This window comes from Melozone crissalis, unplaced genomic scaffold, assembly GCF_028551555.1.
Source record: "Melozone crissalis strain CALT ecotype California unplaced genomic scaffold, PUWL_Pcris_2 ptg000057l_1, whole genome shotgun sequence".
NCBI classification, from domain to species: domain Eukaryota; kingdom Metazoa; phylum Chordata; class Aves; order Passeriformes; family Passerellidae; genus Melozone; species Melozone crissalis.
Window position 1 is genome coordinate 12247829 of NW_026535835.1, and position 15183 is coordinate 12263011.

Here is a 15183-nt window from a genome sequence, read left to right on the forward strand (position 1 = left end):
GTGCGCCGCCGCCGCGTTTGAACGCCGCGCCGCCCCCTCCGAGCCCCCGGATTGGCGCCGCCGCCGCCCGCCGCAATTGGCTGGGCTCCGCGCGGGGCTGCCGTTACTCGGCCTGGCGCGCGCGGCGCAGCCGGCGGTGAGGGAGCGGCCCGCGCCGGCTGAGGAGAATGTCCGGGCCCAGCGGCACAACCGCAGGGGCTGCGCTGCGCCCCCGCCCGCCCGCGGCTCTGGCGCCTTGGCGGACCTCGGCCCAGAGATCCGCGTCAGCAGGACTAGTAAAAGGACTCAGGCTGGGTTGCCCACTTGGGTATCCAAGCCACAGCTCCTGTTGCTTCTGGTAATTATCGGTCAAAGTCTTAGAAAGTCTTTCTTTGTTTGCTTTTACTCCACGGGCTTCTGCAGCTCTTGCTGGAGGAGACAGCTAGTGTAACTGTCCGTATGGGATCGTAAACCATCCGGGATGCCCTCTGAAGCAAAGAGGGCCAAGGGAAAAGGATGTATGTGTTCAGCGGTGGGGGATTTTATTTTTATTTGTTTTTTTTTTCTTACCCGAGTGGCAAACAAGACATGCAAAGCATTAATTTATCTTGAAATTACTTCTGCTTGGAAAAAAATTGCTCTAGAAAGAACTGTAGCAGCGTTTTTTCCCAAAGATATGTTTTCCCCGCACCAAGTTAAACTCGGAGCTGACAGCTAGAACACCTCCTTAACTAAGACTTCGCTTATAGTGATGGAAAAGCCAACCCAACACTGCAGGATACCTCTTGAATCACACCACTGGCTCATAAACGAACATAGTTTTTACAGATTCATAAGAACTCTGGTTTTAAAAAAGTTCCACATGATGGTGTTTGTGCCGCTTTGTATTCACACGCTAATATTGATGAGTGCAGTGTAATAAACATCCTTTATTAACAGATGTGTTTCTATGTACTACTGCCCTATATTCTGTTCTGCTTTCCTCTGTCCATTGCCTTCAGGGCTTCCAGTTAGCTGAAGTGTTAGACCTCTTCCCCTGTGTTCTCCTCACTCTCTATAGCAAAAGTTTCAGGTTCTTCTCACTAGCAAACTGGAGCTTCAGCCACCATATTTTAAGACTTGGTTTGGATTTTTGGAAATTGATCTAGAGACCTCCTAAATGACTAACAGTTCTGCAAAACAACTCCTTGGAGGTGCTAAATACAAGAGAGACAGAGTGTCAGGTAGTAATCAGACCACATGATCAGTTTCTAAGGGTTTTATTGATAACTGGGGATATGGGTTGGTACTTTGAATGGCAAGAGTGGACAGAGGAATCCCTAAGAATAGAAACAGTGCTAATTGAAAAGAGTATGTGTACAGGCAGAGAGATTCTATGTGACATAAGAACTGTAGGCAAAAAGACCAACAGCAGACTGAAGCTTAATTTTGCTATCAACCTGTCCTTTCATGCCTGTTTATACAATTGAAATAGAAATAGCTTTTGTAATTGTAAACAGACTCTCAGGGATCTGCATGTTTTCTTCTTCGTATGGTGCACTTCTTGTTTCCATCCATTTCAACTTTTTTTTATCCAGCCTTAATCTAAGGCAGGGTACTGATTGTCATGGAATGGTACCCTAGAAGACTATGAAAAGTCATTAGTGCTAATTTTGCACTGATGGTCCTGTTCAAATGTATACAGCCCAAAGAACTGAGTACTTTCAAACGCTAGGCATCAGATCACAGACTATGATCAATTAATTGCAGCTGATGCCAACCAAAGGTTTTGCAGACAATGTGGCTACTGTCGCAGCATTTGATACCATTTCACTGTTTAGCTAGACTGAAGGTGAAGGCCCAGAAATTAAAATATGTGTCCTGTGCTTGTACTGTGATTGTTCTTCACTCTTTTTTTCTTTTGATTTAGGTAAGACTGTACTTTAGACTCAAGGGCTTGTTTGACAGCTGGAGTACAGAGGTTGTTGGTTTTGATTGTGAAGAAACAAACTGTCATCCATTTGTTTAGAAGCCTATTATGTTGGGATTGGCAAGAAATCTACCCACAGCTTTCTGCATGTTGGTTTGATTTAAGACCCAGAAGAGAAGTCCTCTCAATGGAAGATGACAGTGAACCCGAGCAAAGCTCCTGGGCCTATCTACCTGATGTCTGTCTGAGGCATGTCTTCCATTGGTTAGATGACAGAGACAGATCTCGGGCTGCCTTGGTCTGTAAAAAATGGAGTTGTGCCATGCACTCTGGATCTCTCTGGAGATGCAGAACCATCACCTTTTATGGCCAACCATCAAGGGCACGCACACTGGAGTTTCAAAGTGCACTGTGGTATACCAAGAAATTTGGCAAGTATTTGAAGCACCTTGAGATCAAGTTATCGAATCCTTACAATACTCCCTTTATCAAAAAATTTCAAGTGATTATGAGAGGTCTTCTTTCACACCTGGGTAAGTGTAACAGTCACCTAGTATCCCTGAGCATCAAGTACCTAGAATTGGACTGCTTGATCTGGAGAAATGTGGTTAGGGCTCAGTTTATCAAGAATTTAGCTGCCTTCCTGAAAAGAATGAGCAATCAACTTGATTATCTTAACTTAAAAGGAGCAAGAATAACTTTGGAAGAAGGCTGTGAGCTTCTGAATTCTCTAAGCAGTTTGACAAACAGAAGCTTTATATCTGAAATCAATATTGAGGATTTCTTCAGTCTTCACCTTTCTGTCTACAGCAGTGCCTTGTTCCACCAAACTATGTCTAAGTTCCACAGGCTGACCATCCTGACTTTCAATTACAACTGCATGTCTGATGAACTGCTGGACATCCTGCGAGAGCGCAGCTCTCATTCTCTGTGCACCTTGAATATCAAGTGTCATATCCATGACCCTCATGGGCAAGTGGTCTCAGGAATGTCATGGGCAAACTTGGCCAAGAGAGCCCCAAAACTGAATGTGAACTTCTTCTTTGAAAGAGTCATGAAGCATGATCACCTAGCTAGGATCCTGCTAGAGGAGATCCCAGTTAGGAGCATCAGCCTACGGAGCTGTTATTTTAGTGACCCAGACTGGACTATGAGACCTACTCTCACCAACCTTCTCCCAGCTTACTGGCATGGTCTGCAGGTAAGGGAAACAAGAGACACCCCACTGCAGTGTCACAAAGCTCTACAAAGCAAGCATGTAGGCCTTCGGCATAACAGCAGTCAGCAACAGAAGTTCCTGACCACTTTAGTTTTACATTCAGAGGGCAGTTTTCCTAAGAAATTTCAGTGTTTCATCCATAATGTTGTTAATGAAATTATCCTTGTCCAGTTATAACCCTCCATAATGCTATCAGGCTGCTCTATTTTGGCAATACACAAATGTCCTATAGCATATCTAAATTAACTAGTGCCCATGTCAAAGCACTTTGGTGTCACAAGGGATGTGTCATCAAAAGTTTGCAACAGCTGACCCACATAAGTGAGCATGAGGTCTTTACATGCCAGAGGGAAACAAGTGGCCTTACACCTGATGGCTGCTGACAGCTTTCTGTAAGTCCTGTTTCCATTGCTGAGTTATGAATAAACACCATAGATATGTAAAGCTTTCTAGAAACCACCATTGGCTCCACTCTTGTCTCTGGGATAATTTTCATTATGTCAGGTAAGATCATGGTAAGACTGTAGGTGCAGTGTTTTCTAATAAATGCACAAGGGATCACCCCCTCTTAGCAGGACAGTGATTTACTGTAGCACATACCCTGTTGCCATAATGCAAAACAGATTGTCAGCTAATATCAAGGTATAAAATTGATCTGCTGACTTTTTTTTTTGTTAACTTGGAAAACTATTTGTTGAATTCTAGTTACTGCATGCAACATCTGTTTAGTAGTACTAACAGTGTTCGTTTTTTTCCAAGAAATTAACACTTGAATTAAACAATGACCATGAGTTGCTGGACAATGAGCTGCTACAGCTTATTTTATCATGCAAGAGGTTGTTATTTCTGAAAGTCTGGGCATTTCTAAGTGTCAGCTTTATGGAGAGGCTGCTACAAAACCGTGCAGAAAGGAAATGCATTTTGACTACCATAAAGGTAAGACTTTGTGCTTCAAAACTCTCATTCCCATTCTTGCTCCTATACCCAAAGGTTCCCATGCCCAGGCAAAGATCACTTACAGAAATGTTAATCTTACTGTCTTCCCTATGTTATGCCTTAGTACCAAAGAGCTTGGGAGCCCCTCACAGAAAGGAGGCTTTCCAACCCTACTTAGCCACATACAGATACTATAGAAGTTTATTATGAAGTCCTGAAAATTCCAGAAGCCCTTCCTAGACTGGCACTCCCTCTGTCATCTCTAGTTCAAGCCCTCTCCCACTTCCAGGGTTTCTCAGTTACCTCTCAGGCTCGGTGCTTATGTCTATAACCAAGGAAGGTGGACTGAATCCCACTAAACTGCAAAGATACAAACACATCACACCCTTTAGGGGTCCTGTATTGAACTGAGGCCAAGCCACAACTGTAGCTGGTGTAAACCATGCTGACATGCTACTTTCTGTGCTACAATCTGAATTCTGTAGGTCCTTACAAATCTGTGCAGATCCCAGGGATGCATCAGTTCTGGGGGTAAAAAGAACCTTGTTCTTCCTGTCTGAGTCAGCACAGGCAGACAGCAGGGACAACCACAAAACCACAGCTAAAAGATAAAGAGTAAATTTACTTCCCTTCTTTTGCTTACCGAGGCATCCCCAAAGCAACCCCCAGGCAGACACATACAAGTGGAGATAGAGGCACAGTTAAACTTGCTCCGTTCCAGAGGGTCACTGGCTGGCATTCATACTGGGTTATCAAGGGCTATTCCCATCTGCAAGGTCACCTGAGTGATTTACAATCTTTCTTGCTAGTCTTCCACTATTTAACCCGTTCCTCCCAACACCTCCCAAAAATTCTTTGGCAGGAGATGATGTTTTCAGTCAGCTGGGAGTGGGAAGAGAGTAAAGCATCAAGATTCTATTCCAATTCAAGGAATTTTGCTTCTCTAGATTCCTTATTAGTCACAGATGCTTCTTGTTGCCATGAGCTGTAATGGGTTTAGCTCCCTATATCTGAGAGACATGACTGCTGTTTGTGCATACAGGTCAGGATTTATACAGCCCAAGATGACAGCACTGAGGAGGAGCGGCTGCTGGCTGATATTTACAGGAAATTCAAGTACTTGATTGACTCAGAACTTAATTATTTTGTCATCACCTACCCAATGGTATAAACTACAGGAAGAGAACACCCAGTGACATCTGCATTAATGGATCCTTTGGAGTGCTTTAGTAAGGGATTTGAATTTTGACAGCAGTGCTTCCAAAAGGGAGTTATCATTCCAGCAAGTGAGAAGCAAGGGTCAATTTTAAACTCCATGCATTAAAATGTTGGATTTGGGAACTGGACTCTTTTGTCTCCAGCATTATTTATTCTTTCCCTTGCTTTGGTTTTCCTTGCCAGAACCAAAGGAAGCAGTGATCCCTTTTCCACCCTTACAGGCATCTCTGATAAAAATAAGACCCTCCTCTTTTTTCAGCACTTCTCATTGCAGAGCTTCAAACATTTACCACTGAAGCCCACCTCAATGTTTCCATTTTACGAACGGGGGAACTGAGACATGGGGTGAACAAGTGATTTTCCCAAAGTCAGCCTTGACTTGATCTCGATTCAGATGCAGACAGATGCACTATCTAGTGTATCAGTTAGGTAAGTTAGGTCCTGTTAAGTAGGCCATACTGTCTAGTTCTTAGCAGCAGATGCTAAGATAAAAACAAAACATCACATGGCCAGTCCTGAGAGACATCCCTCCCACTTGCTCAGCTGTCCAATAAGTGATTTATGAGGACACTCCTGCTCTGGCTTCCACACAGTTGCCTTCTGACACCTTTCAATGGCACAAGATATCGTTAGTTACACATGAGAGAAACATGGAAGAAGGGGCATTTCTCATTATTCTGAATTTTATTGCCAAGTGGAAGATTTCATCAAACATTTTAGAGCATAGATAGTTCTGAAACAGATAGCTGTAAGTACTAGGTCTGTTTTAATTACCTTGTGCAACTAGACAGCATTACATTTGGAAGCCAATACATTTGGAAGCCTGCAAATAAAATTTCAGCAGGAGCTGGTTCTTTGGAGCACAGTCTCCCAGTATAATGACTTTAGTAATTGTTTATGCAAACAGACTCTCTCATTTGCATGCACAGCACTTCATCAATGTACAGTGTGTTCTCCTTGACCTTGATCTCTTCCTCCAAGGAAAGCTGTCGGCGGCTCAGGCCTTTCAGCTCTGTCTGAGCCTGTGCCAATGCCTCCTTTAATCTAACAGGGAAAATAGAGACAGGCATTAGTTGAAAACACATGGGTAGTGGGTTTTTTTCTCATAAGGGTTAGGATTTCTGAGCAAGAAAAAGAAAGATGGAAAGGGATTCACAGAGAATATCCATTGTCTTCCCCTAAAGTCTATCCACTAACTTCCCTTAAAGTGTCCTGCCCTTAAAAGAAAAGCAATTCCCAACTTTTCAGGGAGAATAGTTGGGACCCATTGTCATGCTAACACATTAAATTAACCAATACCACAGATTTTCCTCCTGCGTAATTTCCACTTGCCTTTGAATATTTTTGGTAATCTCTTGAACTTCACTCATCAGGCTGCTGTGCACTGTGTCATAGCACAGTTCCACATTGGGGCGATGGTTCCTTGCTTCCAAGCGGGTTTGAGCCACTTTCACAGGTGCTTCCTGATCAGTGATTGCTTTCTTTAAGGCTGCAATGTTCTTCTCCTGTGAGGCAGTCTCATCCATCACCTTAACAAATCCAACAATGAAATTCTGCACACTGCCTCTTACAACGTGTGAAACCATCATCATCTACTTTAATAGTTGCAACAATCACAGTACCACTCAATATGTTGTTATTTCATCAAATAATATTTTTCAAAGCTTAGCCAGGAGTATGATTCCTTCATTGGAAAGCAGATGACACAGTTCTGGGTAAACCCAGAAATTTATGCTCAGCAATTAATATTTTTTAATGTTAATACTCAGTTTTCATGTGTCAAATTTTGAGCACATTGACCCTGCTGTTATCAATTATCAGGCTCTTACATCACAATCCTGAAAAAGCTATAGGAGCCTCATGCAACTAAAAATCACAAGGAAAATCCTGTCTTTACTGATGGCTACAGCAACATTTAGATTGTATGAATGACTCCAGAAATTCGTCTCTTTGGTGGTGCACACAGAGCTAAGAAAAGAAATCTAAAGTTACTTTTATGGAGAAGGGAACAAAAAGGAAAATGTGGCAGATAAGTGCAACCCACTGGATTGGGTAAACTGGTAGATAACCCAAGCCTTGTGTTTCCACTTTTTCACTGACTGTCCCCTATGACTTACCATTGCAAGAAGTGTCTCTAGCTTGTGCTTGGCATCCTTGACTTCCTTCACCCTATTTCTAAAAGCATTATTCACCATCTCACATTGTTTGCGCATGTCATTTGCTATCTGTGAGAGGATGCCATCGATAAGTGCCTTCAGTGCCAAAGAATTGTTTCGCTGCTTGTCAGCCTTTTCAACATTTATGTTTGTGAAATCTATCCAGTCCTCAGGTGTAACAAAACTGGAAGGGAATCAAAATAAGAGGTCACCAACAGACAGCAGCAGGCCCTCCATGACTTCATAAATCTGTAATTGTGCCACAAAATCAAGAACAAAGCAGCACTTTTAACTGCATGTCACAGCAAGTGCCATATGTCCAGGGAGTGCTACAGATACAAAGGAAAGACTCTATCACAATCATTTTGTAATGAAGTAGATGAGAGTCCAATGAAAACAAATTTGCTAGAGACATAGAGGAGCCTTGCTGTTACTTTCCCCTGGCAAAGGGGAACTTACAAGTTAACATGGCGGGAAACACATATAATAATCAGTATTTCTTAGAACATCTTTCATTAATAAAGCTGTTACTATTAATAGCAGGCAACTATTTACACAACACATTCACTTATTCTCTCACAGAGTTCGCCTCTACGACACTTACAGTATCTGCCTGGAACAACAGTTGAGAAGCCCAGCCTCAAGCTTGCAGGCGGGTGTTTGAGAAGCTCTTCAGAGGGTTCGTTCCTTGTCTCATTGAGTGAATATATAAAGTTTTAATTGTCATTTGCACACAGCAGGCAACACCATCCTGGGTGTGCTCTGAGTTACATAACCTGTTTTGAGTGCTGGCAGCCTCTTGGTGTTGCAAGTTTGCTAGCTGTTACATAGCAACAGGGATTTTATGAGGCTCTTGCACAAATTGTTTTCTCAGTACACCTCCTCTTTTCAGCCCATTTTTCTGTGGTAGCTATTTTTGCATTTAGACCTTTCATACTAACTAACCCATGCAGAATGGGCACATTTGACAGCTTAATGTCTGAGTCAGAAACTGACTTGACATCTCATGGGTCTCAGTCCAGCATTCTCCCCAGTAGGACACCCTGGGAGAGGAAAGAAGTTAAGACCAAAAAATCTATTCTGTGTTTAAGCAATATGCGAAATTCTTCCTTAGCTAACTGTGAGCTTCAGAAACTTTTTAAAAAACTGCAGTTCACTGGGAGCATAATTATTGTGGTTTCCCAGACATATTACACAGATACAGAAGTGATGGACAGAAGTATAAGAAACAATTACATGGCAAAAAGATAAAGCCTGTTTTACACAAAACTAATCTTGCTGTTACTGGGACAGCCCATATTATCTGTATAATTATCATATGTTTGTTGAACTAAAGAACCACTTACTTTCCTTCTAGTTTCATTGCATTATCAGCATATATAATATGAGGAGTGTCATTTGTCAAGCTAGCACAGTAATCATCAATTGTCAAAGCTGTGAATTTGTCCTTCAGATCCATGTCCAGGTCGTATTTTGCTGAACGGTTCCGTCTAGGAGAAAAAACAACCAAAACTCTAAGACCATGTGTAGGCATTCACAGGTATCCTTAATATGTATGCATACATGCATTAGATAATTCAAATGCTGTTACAGAAATCGTCGTGTAAGAACTCTTAGTTGTCAAGTCACAAAATCTACAGTATGAAGCTGCCTTTTTATAAATTGACGGTACAATTCTCACTGAAATTAAAGGCACAGGACTGGATCATGAGAAGACCAAGGATCAAGCACAAGTACTTTGTATTCTACAAGCAGAACCTCTCACCACTACTGATTGAGTGGTATGAATTAGGACTGACCTCCTGCTTGTGTTTAGCATTGAAGATAACTTAGGACCTGTGTTCAGCCTGACAACTTCTCAGTATTATGGCTGTCTTAACTTTCATCTAATTAGTGTTCTGTTATGCTCTCTGCCTCTGCACCTGATTTGCTCATTTGCTTGTTCCAATGTATGTCCAAGTAAAGCAATAATCCTCTGGAGGACTTCAACTTCCTTCAGCAGCTGCAGTTCCACTTCATCATGCACCAAGTCAATCCCAACTCGCCTCTGCCTACATGAAAAAAGGAAAAAACTATCAGCCACATTGTTCAAATGCCTGCATCAAATAGAGATGATAAAGTTCCACTCTCCTCAGTGCTGTAACACCTAAGTCAGACTGTGACTTCACTGTAAAGAGAGGTGGGCCTTTAGTTTGCAGTCTTTTTTCTTATTTGTTAAAGCTTCATTACCTAGACTTTTTCTGTCTCCTTGAATGCTCACCTGTACAGGAGACACTTCTGGGCAACGACAAGGGGCTCTTTGCAACCCTCCAAAGCTCTCTCCAGCCTATTCTTGAAAGTCAACAAAATCTCTGTCTCATGAACAATTTGTTCTAGCTTGTTATCTAATTCTTGCTTCCAGAATTTTATCTCTTCCCGTCTCTGTTCTATAGAATCAAAATAACAAACACATATTAATATGGGCCCATTCTGTGAGCAAGGGGATTGCAGCTCAGGTCTTTGGTATGGTTAAAAATAGACCTATTCTATAGTGGAGTGCCTGTAGTGCTGTGGGCTGTGTGGAAACAGTTTAGCAACCCTGTGTCAGGAGGTTTTGTTAAGAAAGCTTTTTGTGTGTTTTGTTATAAAAATAATGAGTCTGCCTCAAAATATTTTATAAAATATTTTTGATTTTTTCATGACATTAACAAGCATGGCATTGACATATACTCCTATTCATTATCAACTAATTTGCTAAGTCCTTCTTGAAAATATAGCTCAAATAAAACATTTTGACCCTTGCAGAAGACATGGGATTACCTAATTTCTTGTTGACATCACTCTGGGTTTTTTGAGTTGTCTTTTCTATTTCATCCACCAGCCTCCAACTCTCAGCTGTCATGCATTCTGACCTGGATTTCTGGGACTCTGTACTGGCACGCTGCATCTGGTTTGCAGTGTACCATTCTGACGGATGAAGTTTAGATGGATCTTGTAACAGCCTGGCCATTGCTATTTTGAAAGTTTCTGGATATAATGCAGGTCAGTTTTTGGAATATCAAACCTGAAAACAGAAATAGCATTATATTTGGCTGCCAAAGCAAGAAGGGGAGAAGACAGGTCTATACGGATGAGAAATATTTTGTTCTTTTTACCTGCAAAATCACACTGATATGAAAAAAGATTTTTTGCTCAAAGTTCCCAAGTCTTTGCTGATGAGTAGGGAAGAATGTGCTGATATGTTTGGAGTGGGAGAATGAAGAAACAGAAGAATTTGTGAGGGGAATTTACGAGGAGAGAAGTGGATCTGAAAGGAAAAGATGGACTATGCAATAGGAAGGAGAAGAGAAAGGAGACCTGTGGAGAAAGATGGAATTACTAAACAAGCAATCACAGAAAACAAAAGAAAAAGTGAATAAATATAAAAGATAAATAGCCTCACAGAGGTTGGAGAAGCAAACACCTTTCAATAATATGACTGGAGAAATGGATAAAATCTAGACTGTAAAAAGAAATGTAACCACAGAATTATTAGCGTTGGAAAAGACCTCTGAGATCATTGAGTCCAACTGTTAATGCAGCACAGCTGTGTTCAGTACTAAACCATATTCTCAAGTTTTAAATTCACATGCCTTTTGAACACATCCAGGGATGAGAATTCCACCACTTCCCAGGGCGGGCTGTTCCAATGCCTGATTAGGTGACTTTTTTTCTAATGATGATTAGGGGGGGAAAAAAAAAAACTAAACAAAAAATAAACCCAAAACACCCCCCCAAAAAAAAAAAACCCAAACAAAAAAAACCCAAAAGAAAACATAACCTCAACAACAACAAAAAAACTACAACCACAAAACCGACAAAACAAAACACCAAACCCCAAAACCCCAAATCAAAATCGGACCCGAAAAGCTGAAGGAAAAAATTCAGCAGGCAAATGAGGAAATGGGAAAGTCCAGAAAGGATTAAAGAAGAAGAACAAAGCATACTGAGGACACTTGTTTAGTGGAGGGTGAAACCAATGCCCCGAATTTGCACAAAGTAGTTTGAGTATAAATTTTCCTATTGCAGTACGCTCACCCAGTGTTCCTGAGACAGTTCCTGAGCCCAAATGCACACAACTGCGCAGCAACACACAGCTCTGCCCACACTCCATTCAGCACAGCCACCCTGAACTCGACTGCCTTCGCCCTCACACATCTCCCGACTGACCTCGATCCTCCGCTCAACTGCTCCGAAGTTCAAAGCCTGGCAAAGTGCCACGTCCTCAGTTCCCCTTCCCTAGGAAGGGTCTTTCAGCCTCAGAAACCCCTCAAGAGTCTCTCAGCCTCCTCAGCAGTAGCACAGGTTCTTTTAAATGTGCGACTCAATGCTGCAGGAGGCAGCTGGAACTGCACGCAAGGCAAACAAACTGGTTGCTGTGGGAACTACCGCAGCTACCTCTGCTAGCAGCTTGGTGCTGTGGCACCGGTGGAGGAGGCACAGCACACACACAAGTCCGTGGTGCTTCATTTCACCCACTTCCTGTTAAGATTTCTCAGGAAAAAGCCCAGGTGTTCGCTGTACATTATTTTTTTTCATAGTTCCCAGAGCTCTGGACAGTAATTCTCAATTGATTTGTTGTAGAAATGCATAAAGATTGTGAAACAAATGAGAGGCGTATTAAGTATCCAGCTATCTAAAATGTCAGTCATAAAATATCCTTAGTAGTATGCTCTATCTTTACATCAACAATATTCTTTCCTGGGAGAAAATATTCTGGGAGCCACACACAAGAGATGAAGGAGATAAGGAGCTTGACATTAGACGGTACAATTGTGTCCCCTCCGTATAGCTCTGCTACAGTTCAGATAGATCAGAGTTTCTCAGAGTGAAATCCGACGAAGTTCCAAAAGATCACAAAATTATAAAGAAGTAACATTACTCAAAAAAAAAAAAAAAAAAAAAAAAAAAAAAAAAAAAGCACAGCAGAGATAATGTCATGTTTCTGAAAACGTGCTCAGTCACCCTGAAAGGTGAGGAAACTCGCAGTGGTGGTTTTCCACGAAGTTATTGCGGGACCGGTGGGACTTCATGCTGTTTTGTTCTGAAAACCCAGTATCGCATGCTGTCCTGCCCCAGATTGTAGCGACACTGCCACAAATTAAAGCTACAAACCACAAATTCATTCATCAATGTCAGCTACCGTAAAAGACAATGGCCTTTCAAACTGTTAATATGAAATTTACAACCGATCCTGCAATATAAACTTTTAAGACAAAAAAAAAAAAAAAAGCTTTAGTTTTACCTCAGATGGTTTTCTCTACCGACTCACAGGGCTAGAAAACGGCTCCACGGCCGCCGGGGCTGCGCGCACCGGACGGGACGGTCCCAGCGCGCGCCCCCCGGGCGAGCGCCGCCCGCCGAGCCCCCCGCGCTAACGAACAGTCCGGGGAGAGCGGCGGAGGCACCGCCCGCCGAGCCCCGCGCTAACGAACAGCCCGGAGAGAGCGGCGGAGGCACCGCCCGCGCTAACGAACAGCCCGGGGAGAGCGGCGGAGGCACCGCCCGCGCTAACGAACAGCCCCGGGAGAGCGGCGGAGGCATTGCCCGCGCTAACGAACAGCCCGGGGAGAGCGGCGGAGGCACCGCCCGCGCTAACGAACAGCCCCGGGAGAGCGGCGGAGGCACTGCCCGCCGCGCCGACACCCGCGCCGCCTTTCCACACCGCATGTAAGCGCCCAGTTACGGCCGGATGAAAAAGGAAGTCCTGCACAGCAGTAGGGGTAAGCTAACACCAGCTTGCTTACCACGTTCCATTGCGATGCCTTTGAAAAGGATTTTACAAAGGAGCGGTTCCTCACATTGTAAATTTTGTCTGGATGTAGAAAATAGGGTCACTATTTGTGAAATGGCCAAGTCCTCAGTCAGGAAACGTCTCACATTTTCTGTGGAGGAGGCTAACCAGCCAGCATTAATGAGACTAGATCTAAATTAAGTATGTTGCCATATTCCTTGTTGGGTGCCTGAAAAATAACATAAATAGTCTTATTCGTCATAGAATCAATCAGCAGAACTGCTGCCCCTGTGTTGAAGTAGGAGAGTTCTCTAGGTTGAGCTCACACTGCAGCATCATCAACTACTTTCTTTCAGTGTTGCTGAAATCCTAAAGCAGACTAACGTAATAGGTCTGAACAGTGGTGTTCCACTAGAGTCCAAAATAATCCATGAAGAAAGGCTGAGAGGGCTAGGACTGTTCAGCCTCCAGAAGGCTCATCAGACAGCTTCCAGCAGCCTTTCAGAATAGTCTTAAAAAGTAGATGATGTCTCTGCTGACATTATCTTGAAAATATTGCACAGGACAAACTGATTTAGCCTTTAAAAGTAGGATCAGGTTGATAATAACCATAGATATACTTTTAGATGTTATACAGAAACATTAGAAAAGTTAAGAAATGGTCCATTTGAGTAAAATATGTACTACACCAACTTAATAGATTGTTCTTTTATCATTCATGTTAAACACACTGTCATATACACAAACACACATGCTCTGCATTTAAAAAAAATAAAAATACTGAAAAATCAATTGGGGTCATACATTATATACTTTAATTTCAGTTTAATCATACAATCAAATAGTTGAGGTTATTCATATAGAGCAGACCTCGTAATGCACAAAGCTGTAAGTTTTTCTAGAAGTATGTCATAGCACTATCTCCCTAAACCCTTACACACAAATCATCAATAGATCAACTCAGCTTACAGTCTTCAACTATCCTGCAAACAGGTGGCTGGTAAGTCCCAGATATCTTTACAATCACCTCTCTGAAGTGGGAAGACTTTAGAAAACCTGTACAAATACCTTGTGGATAGCTGCAAAAACAAGCTAAATTACAGAAAGTATGTAGATTCACACTGGTGAATTAGCAATAATTTTACAGTCCAAAAGTTCCTTTATATAATTATATGCTATTAGGCCTAAATTGGCCAAGCACTTACCTGCATCTTCAGCACTCACATCACACAGTAAAATCATCTCTGACCTCGGACTGTGAAGGAATGCGATGTATTAAGCCAGTATTGCCCCTCTTGTGGTAATTATGATGGACTCACTAAAAAGTATTCTACTGTAAGAATGTAAATAGGTGTGTTGTATGTGCCAGTTTTGGACAGATTTCTCCACATGCTTAACCAAAACTCCTCCAAAACATAACTACAATGTGTTTATCCTTACAGTGCATTTGGTAGAGCTACAGGCACACACTTACTCCTCAGAATTATAATCATTCAAGACAAAGTAAAGAACTGAAGGCAATGGCATTTATATGCCAACAAAGCAGTTGCTTCATTCATGGTTTTTAAGTAAACTAGACTAGAAAGGGAGACTGAAGTAAAATTGTATTTCAAATGCAGTTGAACTTATGTACTTTTTTAACTGAAATTCAGAGCACACAGAATCATGACTGGAACAAAAATCTTTTAAGTAAAAGGTCTGTGTTTTCACTGATTTTACTTGGCTGTCACATCATTCTAAAAAGATGCAATAAATCTGAAGAATGCTTGACATATTTTATTATAAATGTTCATCAATACGGAACCAATTAATTTTTCTAAATATCTACACATCAATGTATAACCAAATTAATCCTTCTAAATATCTACAAAAAGCACAAGGGCAGGTTAAAAAATATTCTCTAGCATGAGCAGACAATTTGTGGCTTTCAGTTTTTTTTCTTTCTATGAGCCTGTTCTTAGGGAAGAAATAATTTTAGAAGGCATTTTTTAGTCCAGTAAATCTGGAATAAACT

General features: G+C 41.9%; 2 protein-coding genes across 4 annotated transcripts; one reads left to right on the forward strand and one right to left on the reverse strand.

Moving 5' to 3' along the window:
* Positions 1–2075: 2075 nt before the first annotated feature.
* FBXO39 (F-box protein 39) lies at positions 2076–5349 on the forward strand. Its single transcript, XM_054287370.1, has 3 exons — positions 2076–3089; positions 3867–4043; positions 5086–5349. The coding sequence occupies exons 1-3, from the start codon at positions 2076–2078 to the stop codon at positions 5212–5214; spliced, it is 1320 nt and encodes a 439-aa protein (XP_054143345.1). The 3' UTR covers positions 5215–5349.
* A 586-nt stretch (positions 5350–5935) lies between these two features.
* Positions 5936–12767, reverse strand: TEKT1 (tektin 1). Of its 3 annotated transcripts, none has more exons than XM_054287428.1 (7): positions 12681–12767; positions 10217–10460; positions 9678–9843; positions 9340–9468; positions 8764–8907; positions 7379–7601; positions 5936–6790 (listed from the first exon to the last, which is right to left on the reverse strand). In XM_054287428.1, the coding sequence occupies exons 2-7, from the start codon at positions 10404–10406 to the stop codon at positions 6545–6547; spliced, it is 1098 nt and encodes a 365-aa protein (XP_054143403.1). In that variant the 5' UTR covers positions 10407–10460; positions 12681–12767; the 3' UTR covers positions 5936–6544. The 3 variants fall into 3 exon arrangements, with proteins under 3 accessions (XP_054143403.1, XP_054143402.1, XP_054143404.1); XM_054287427.1 differs by lacking the exon at positions 12681–12767 and adding an exon at positions 11606–12193; XM_054287429.1 differs by lacking the exon at positions 12681–12767 and having other exon boundaries at positions 5936–6305; positions 6594–6825; positions 7375–7601; positions 10217–11067.
* Between the last annotated feature and the right edge of the window lie 2416 nt (positions 12768–15183).

Bases quoted from the DNA above. Each gene is read 5' to 3' on its own strand.
- FBXO39 (XM_054287370.1), top strand. From the start codon at position 2,076: ATGGAAGATGACAGTGAACCCGAGCAAAGCTCCTGGGCCTATCTACCT. The intron at 3,090-3,866 runs GTAAGGGAAACA...TTTTTTTCCAAG, and splicing joins CTTACTGGCATGGTCTGCAG to AAATTAACACTTGAATTAAA. The intron at 4,044-5,085 runs GTAAGACTTTGT...TTGTGCATACAG, and splicing joins GCATTTTGACTACCATAAAG to GTCAGGATTTATACAGCCCA.
- TEKT1 (XM_054287429.1), bottom strand. From the start codon at position 10,406: ATGGCCAGGCTGTTACAAGATCCATCTAAACTTCATCCGTCAGAATGG. The intron at 9,469-9,677 runs GTGAGCATTCAA...TTTTTCATGTAG, and splicing joins CAGAAGTGTCTCCTGTACAG to GCAGAGGCGAGTTGGGATTG. The intron at 8,908-9,339 runs GTGCAGAGGCAG...TTTTTCTCCTAG, and splicing joins CAAGCAAATGAGCAAATCAG to ACGGAACCGTTCAGCAAAAT.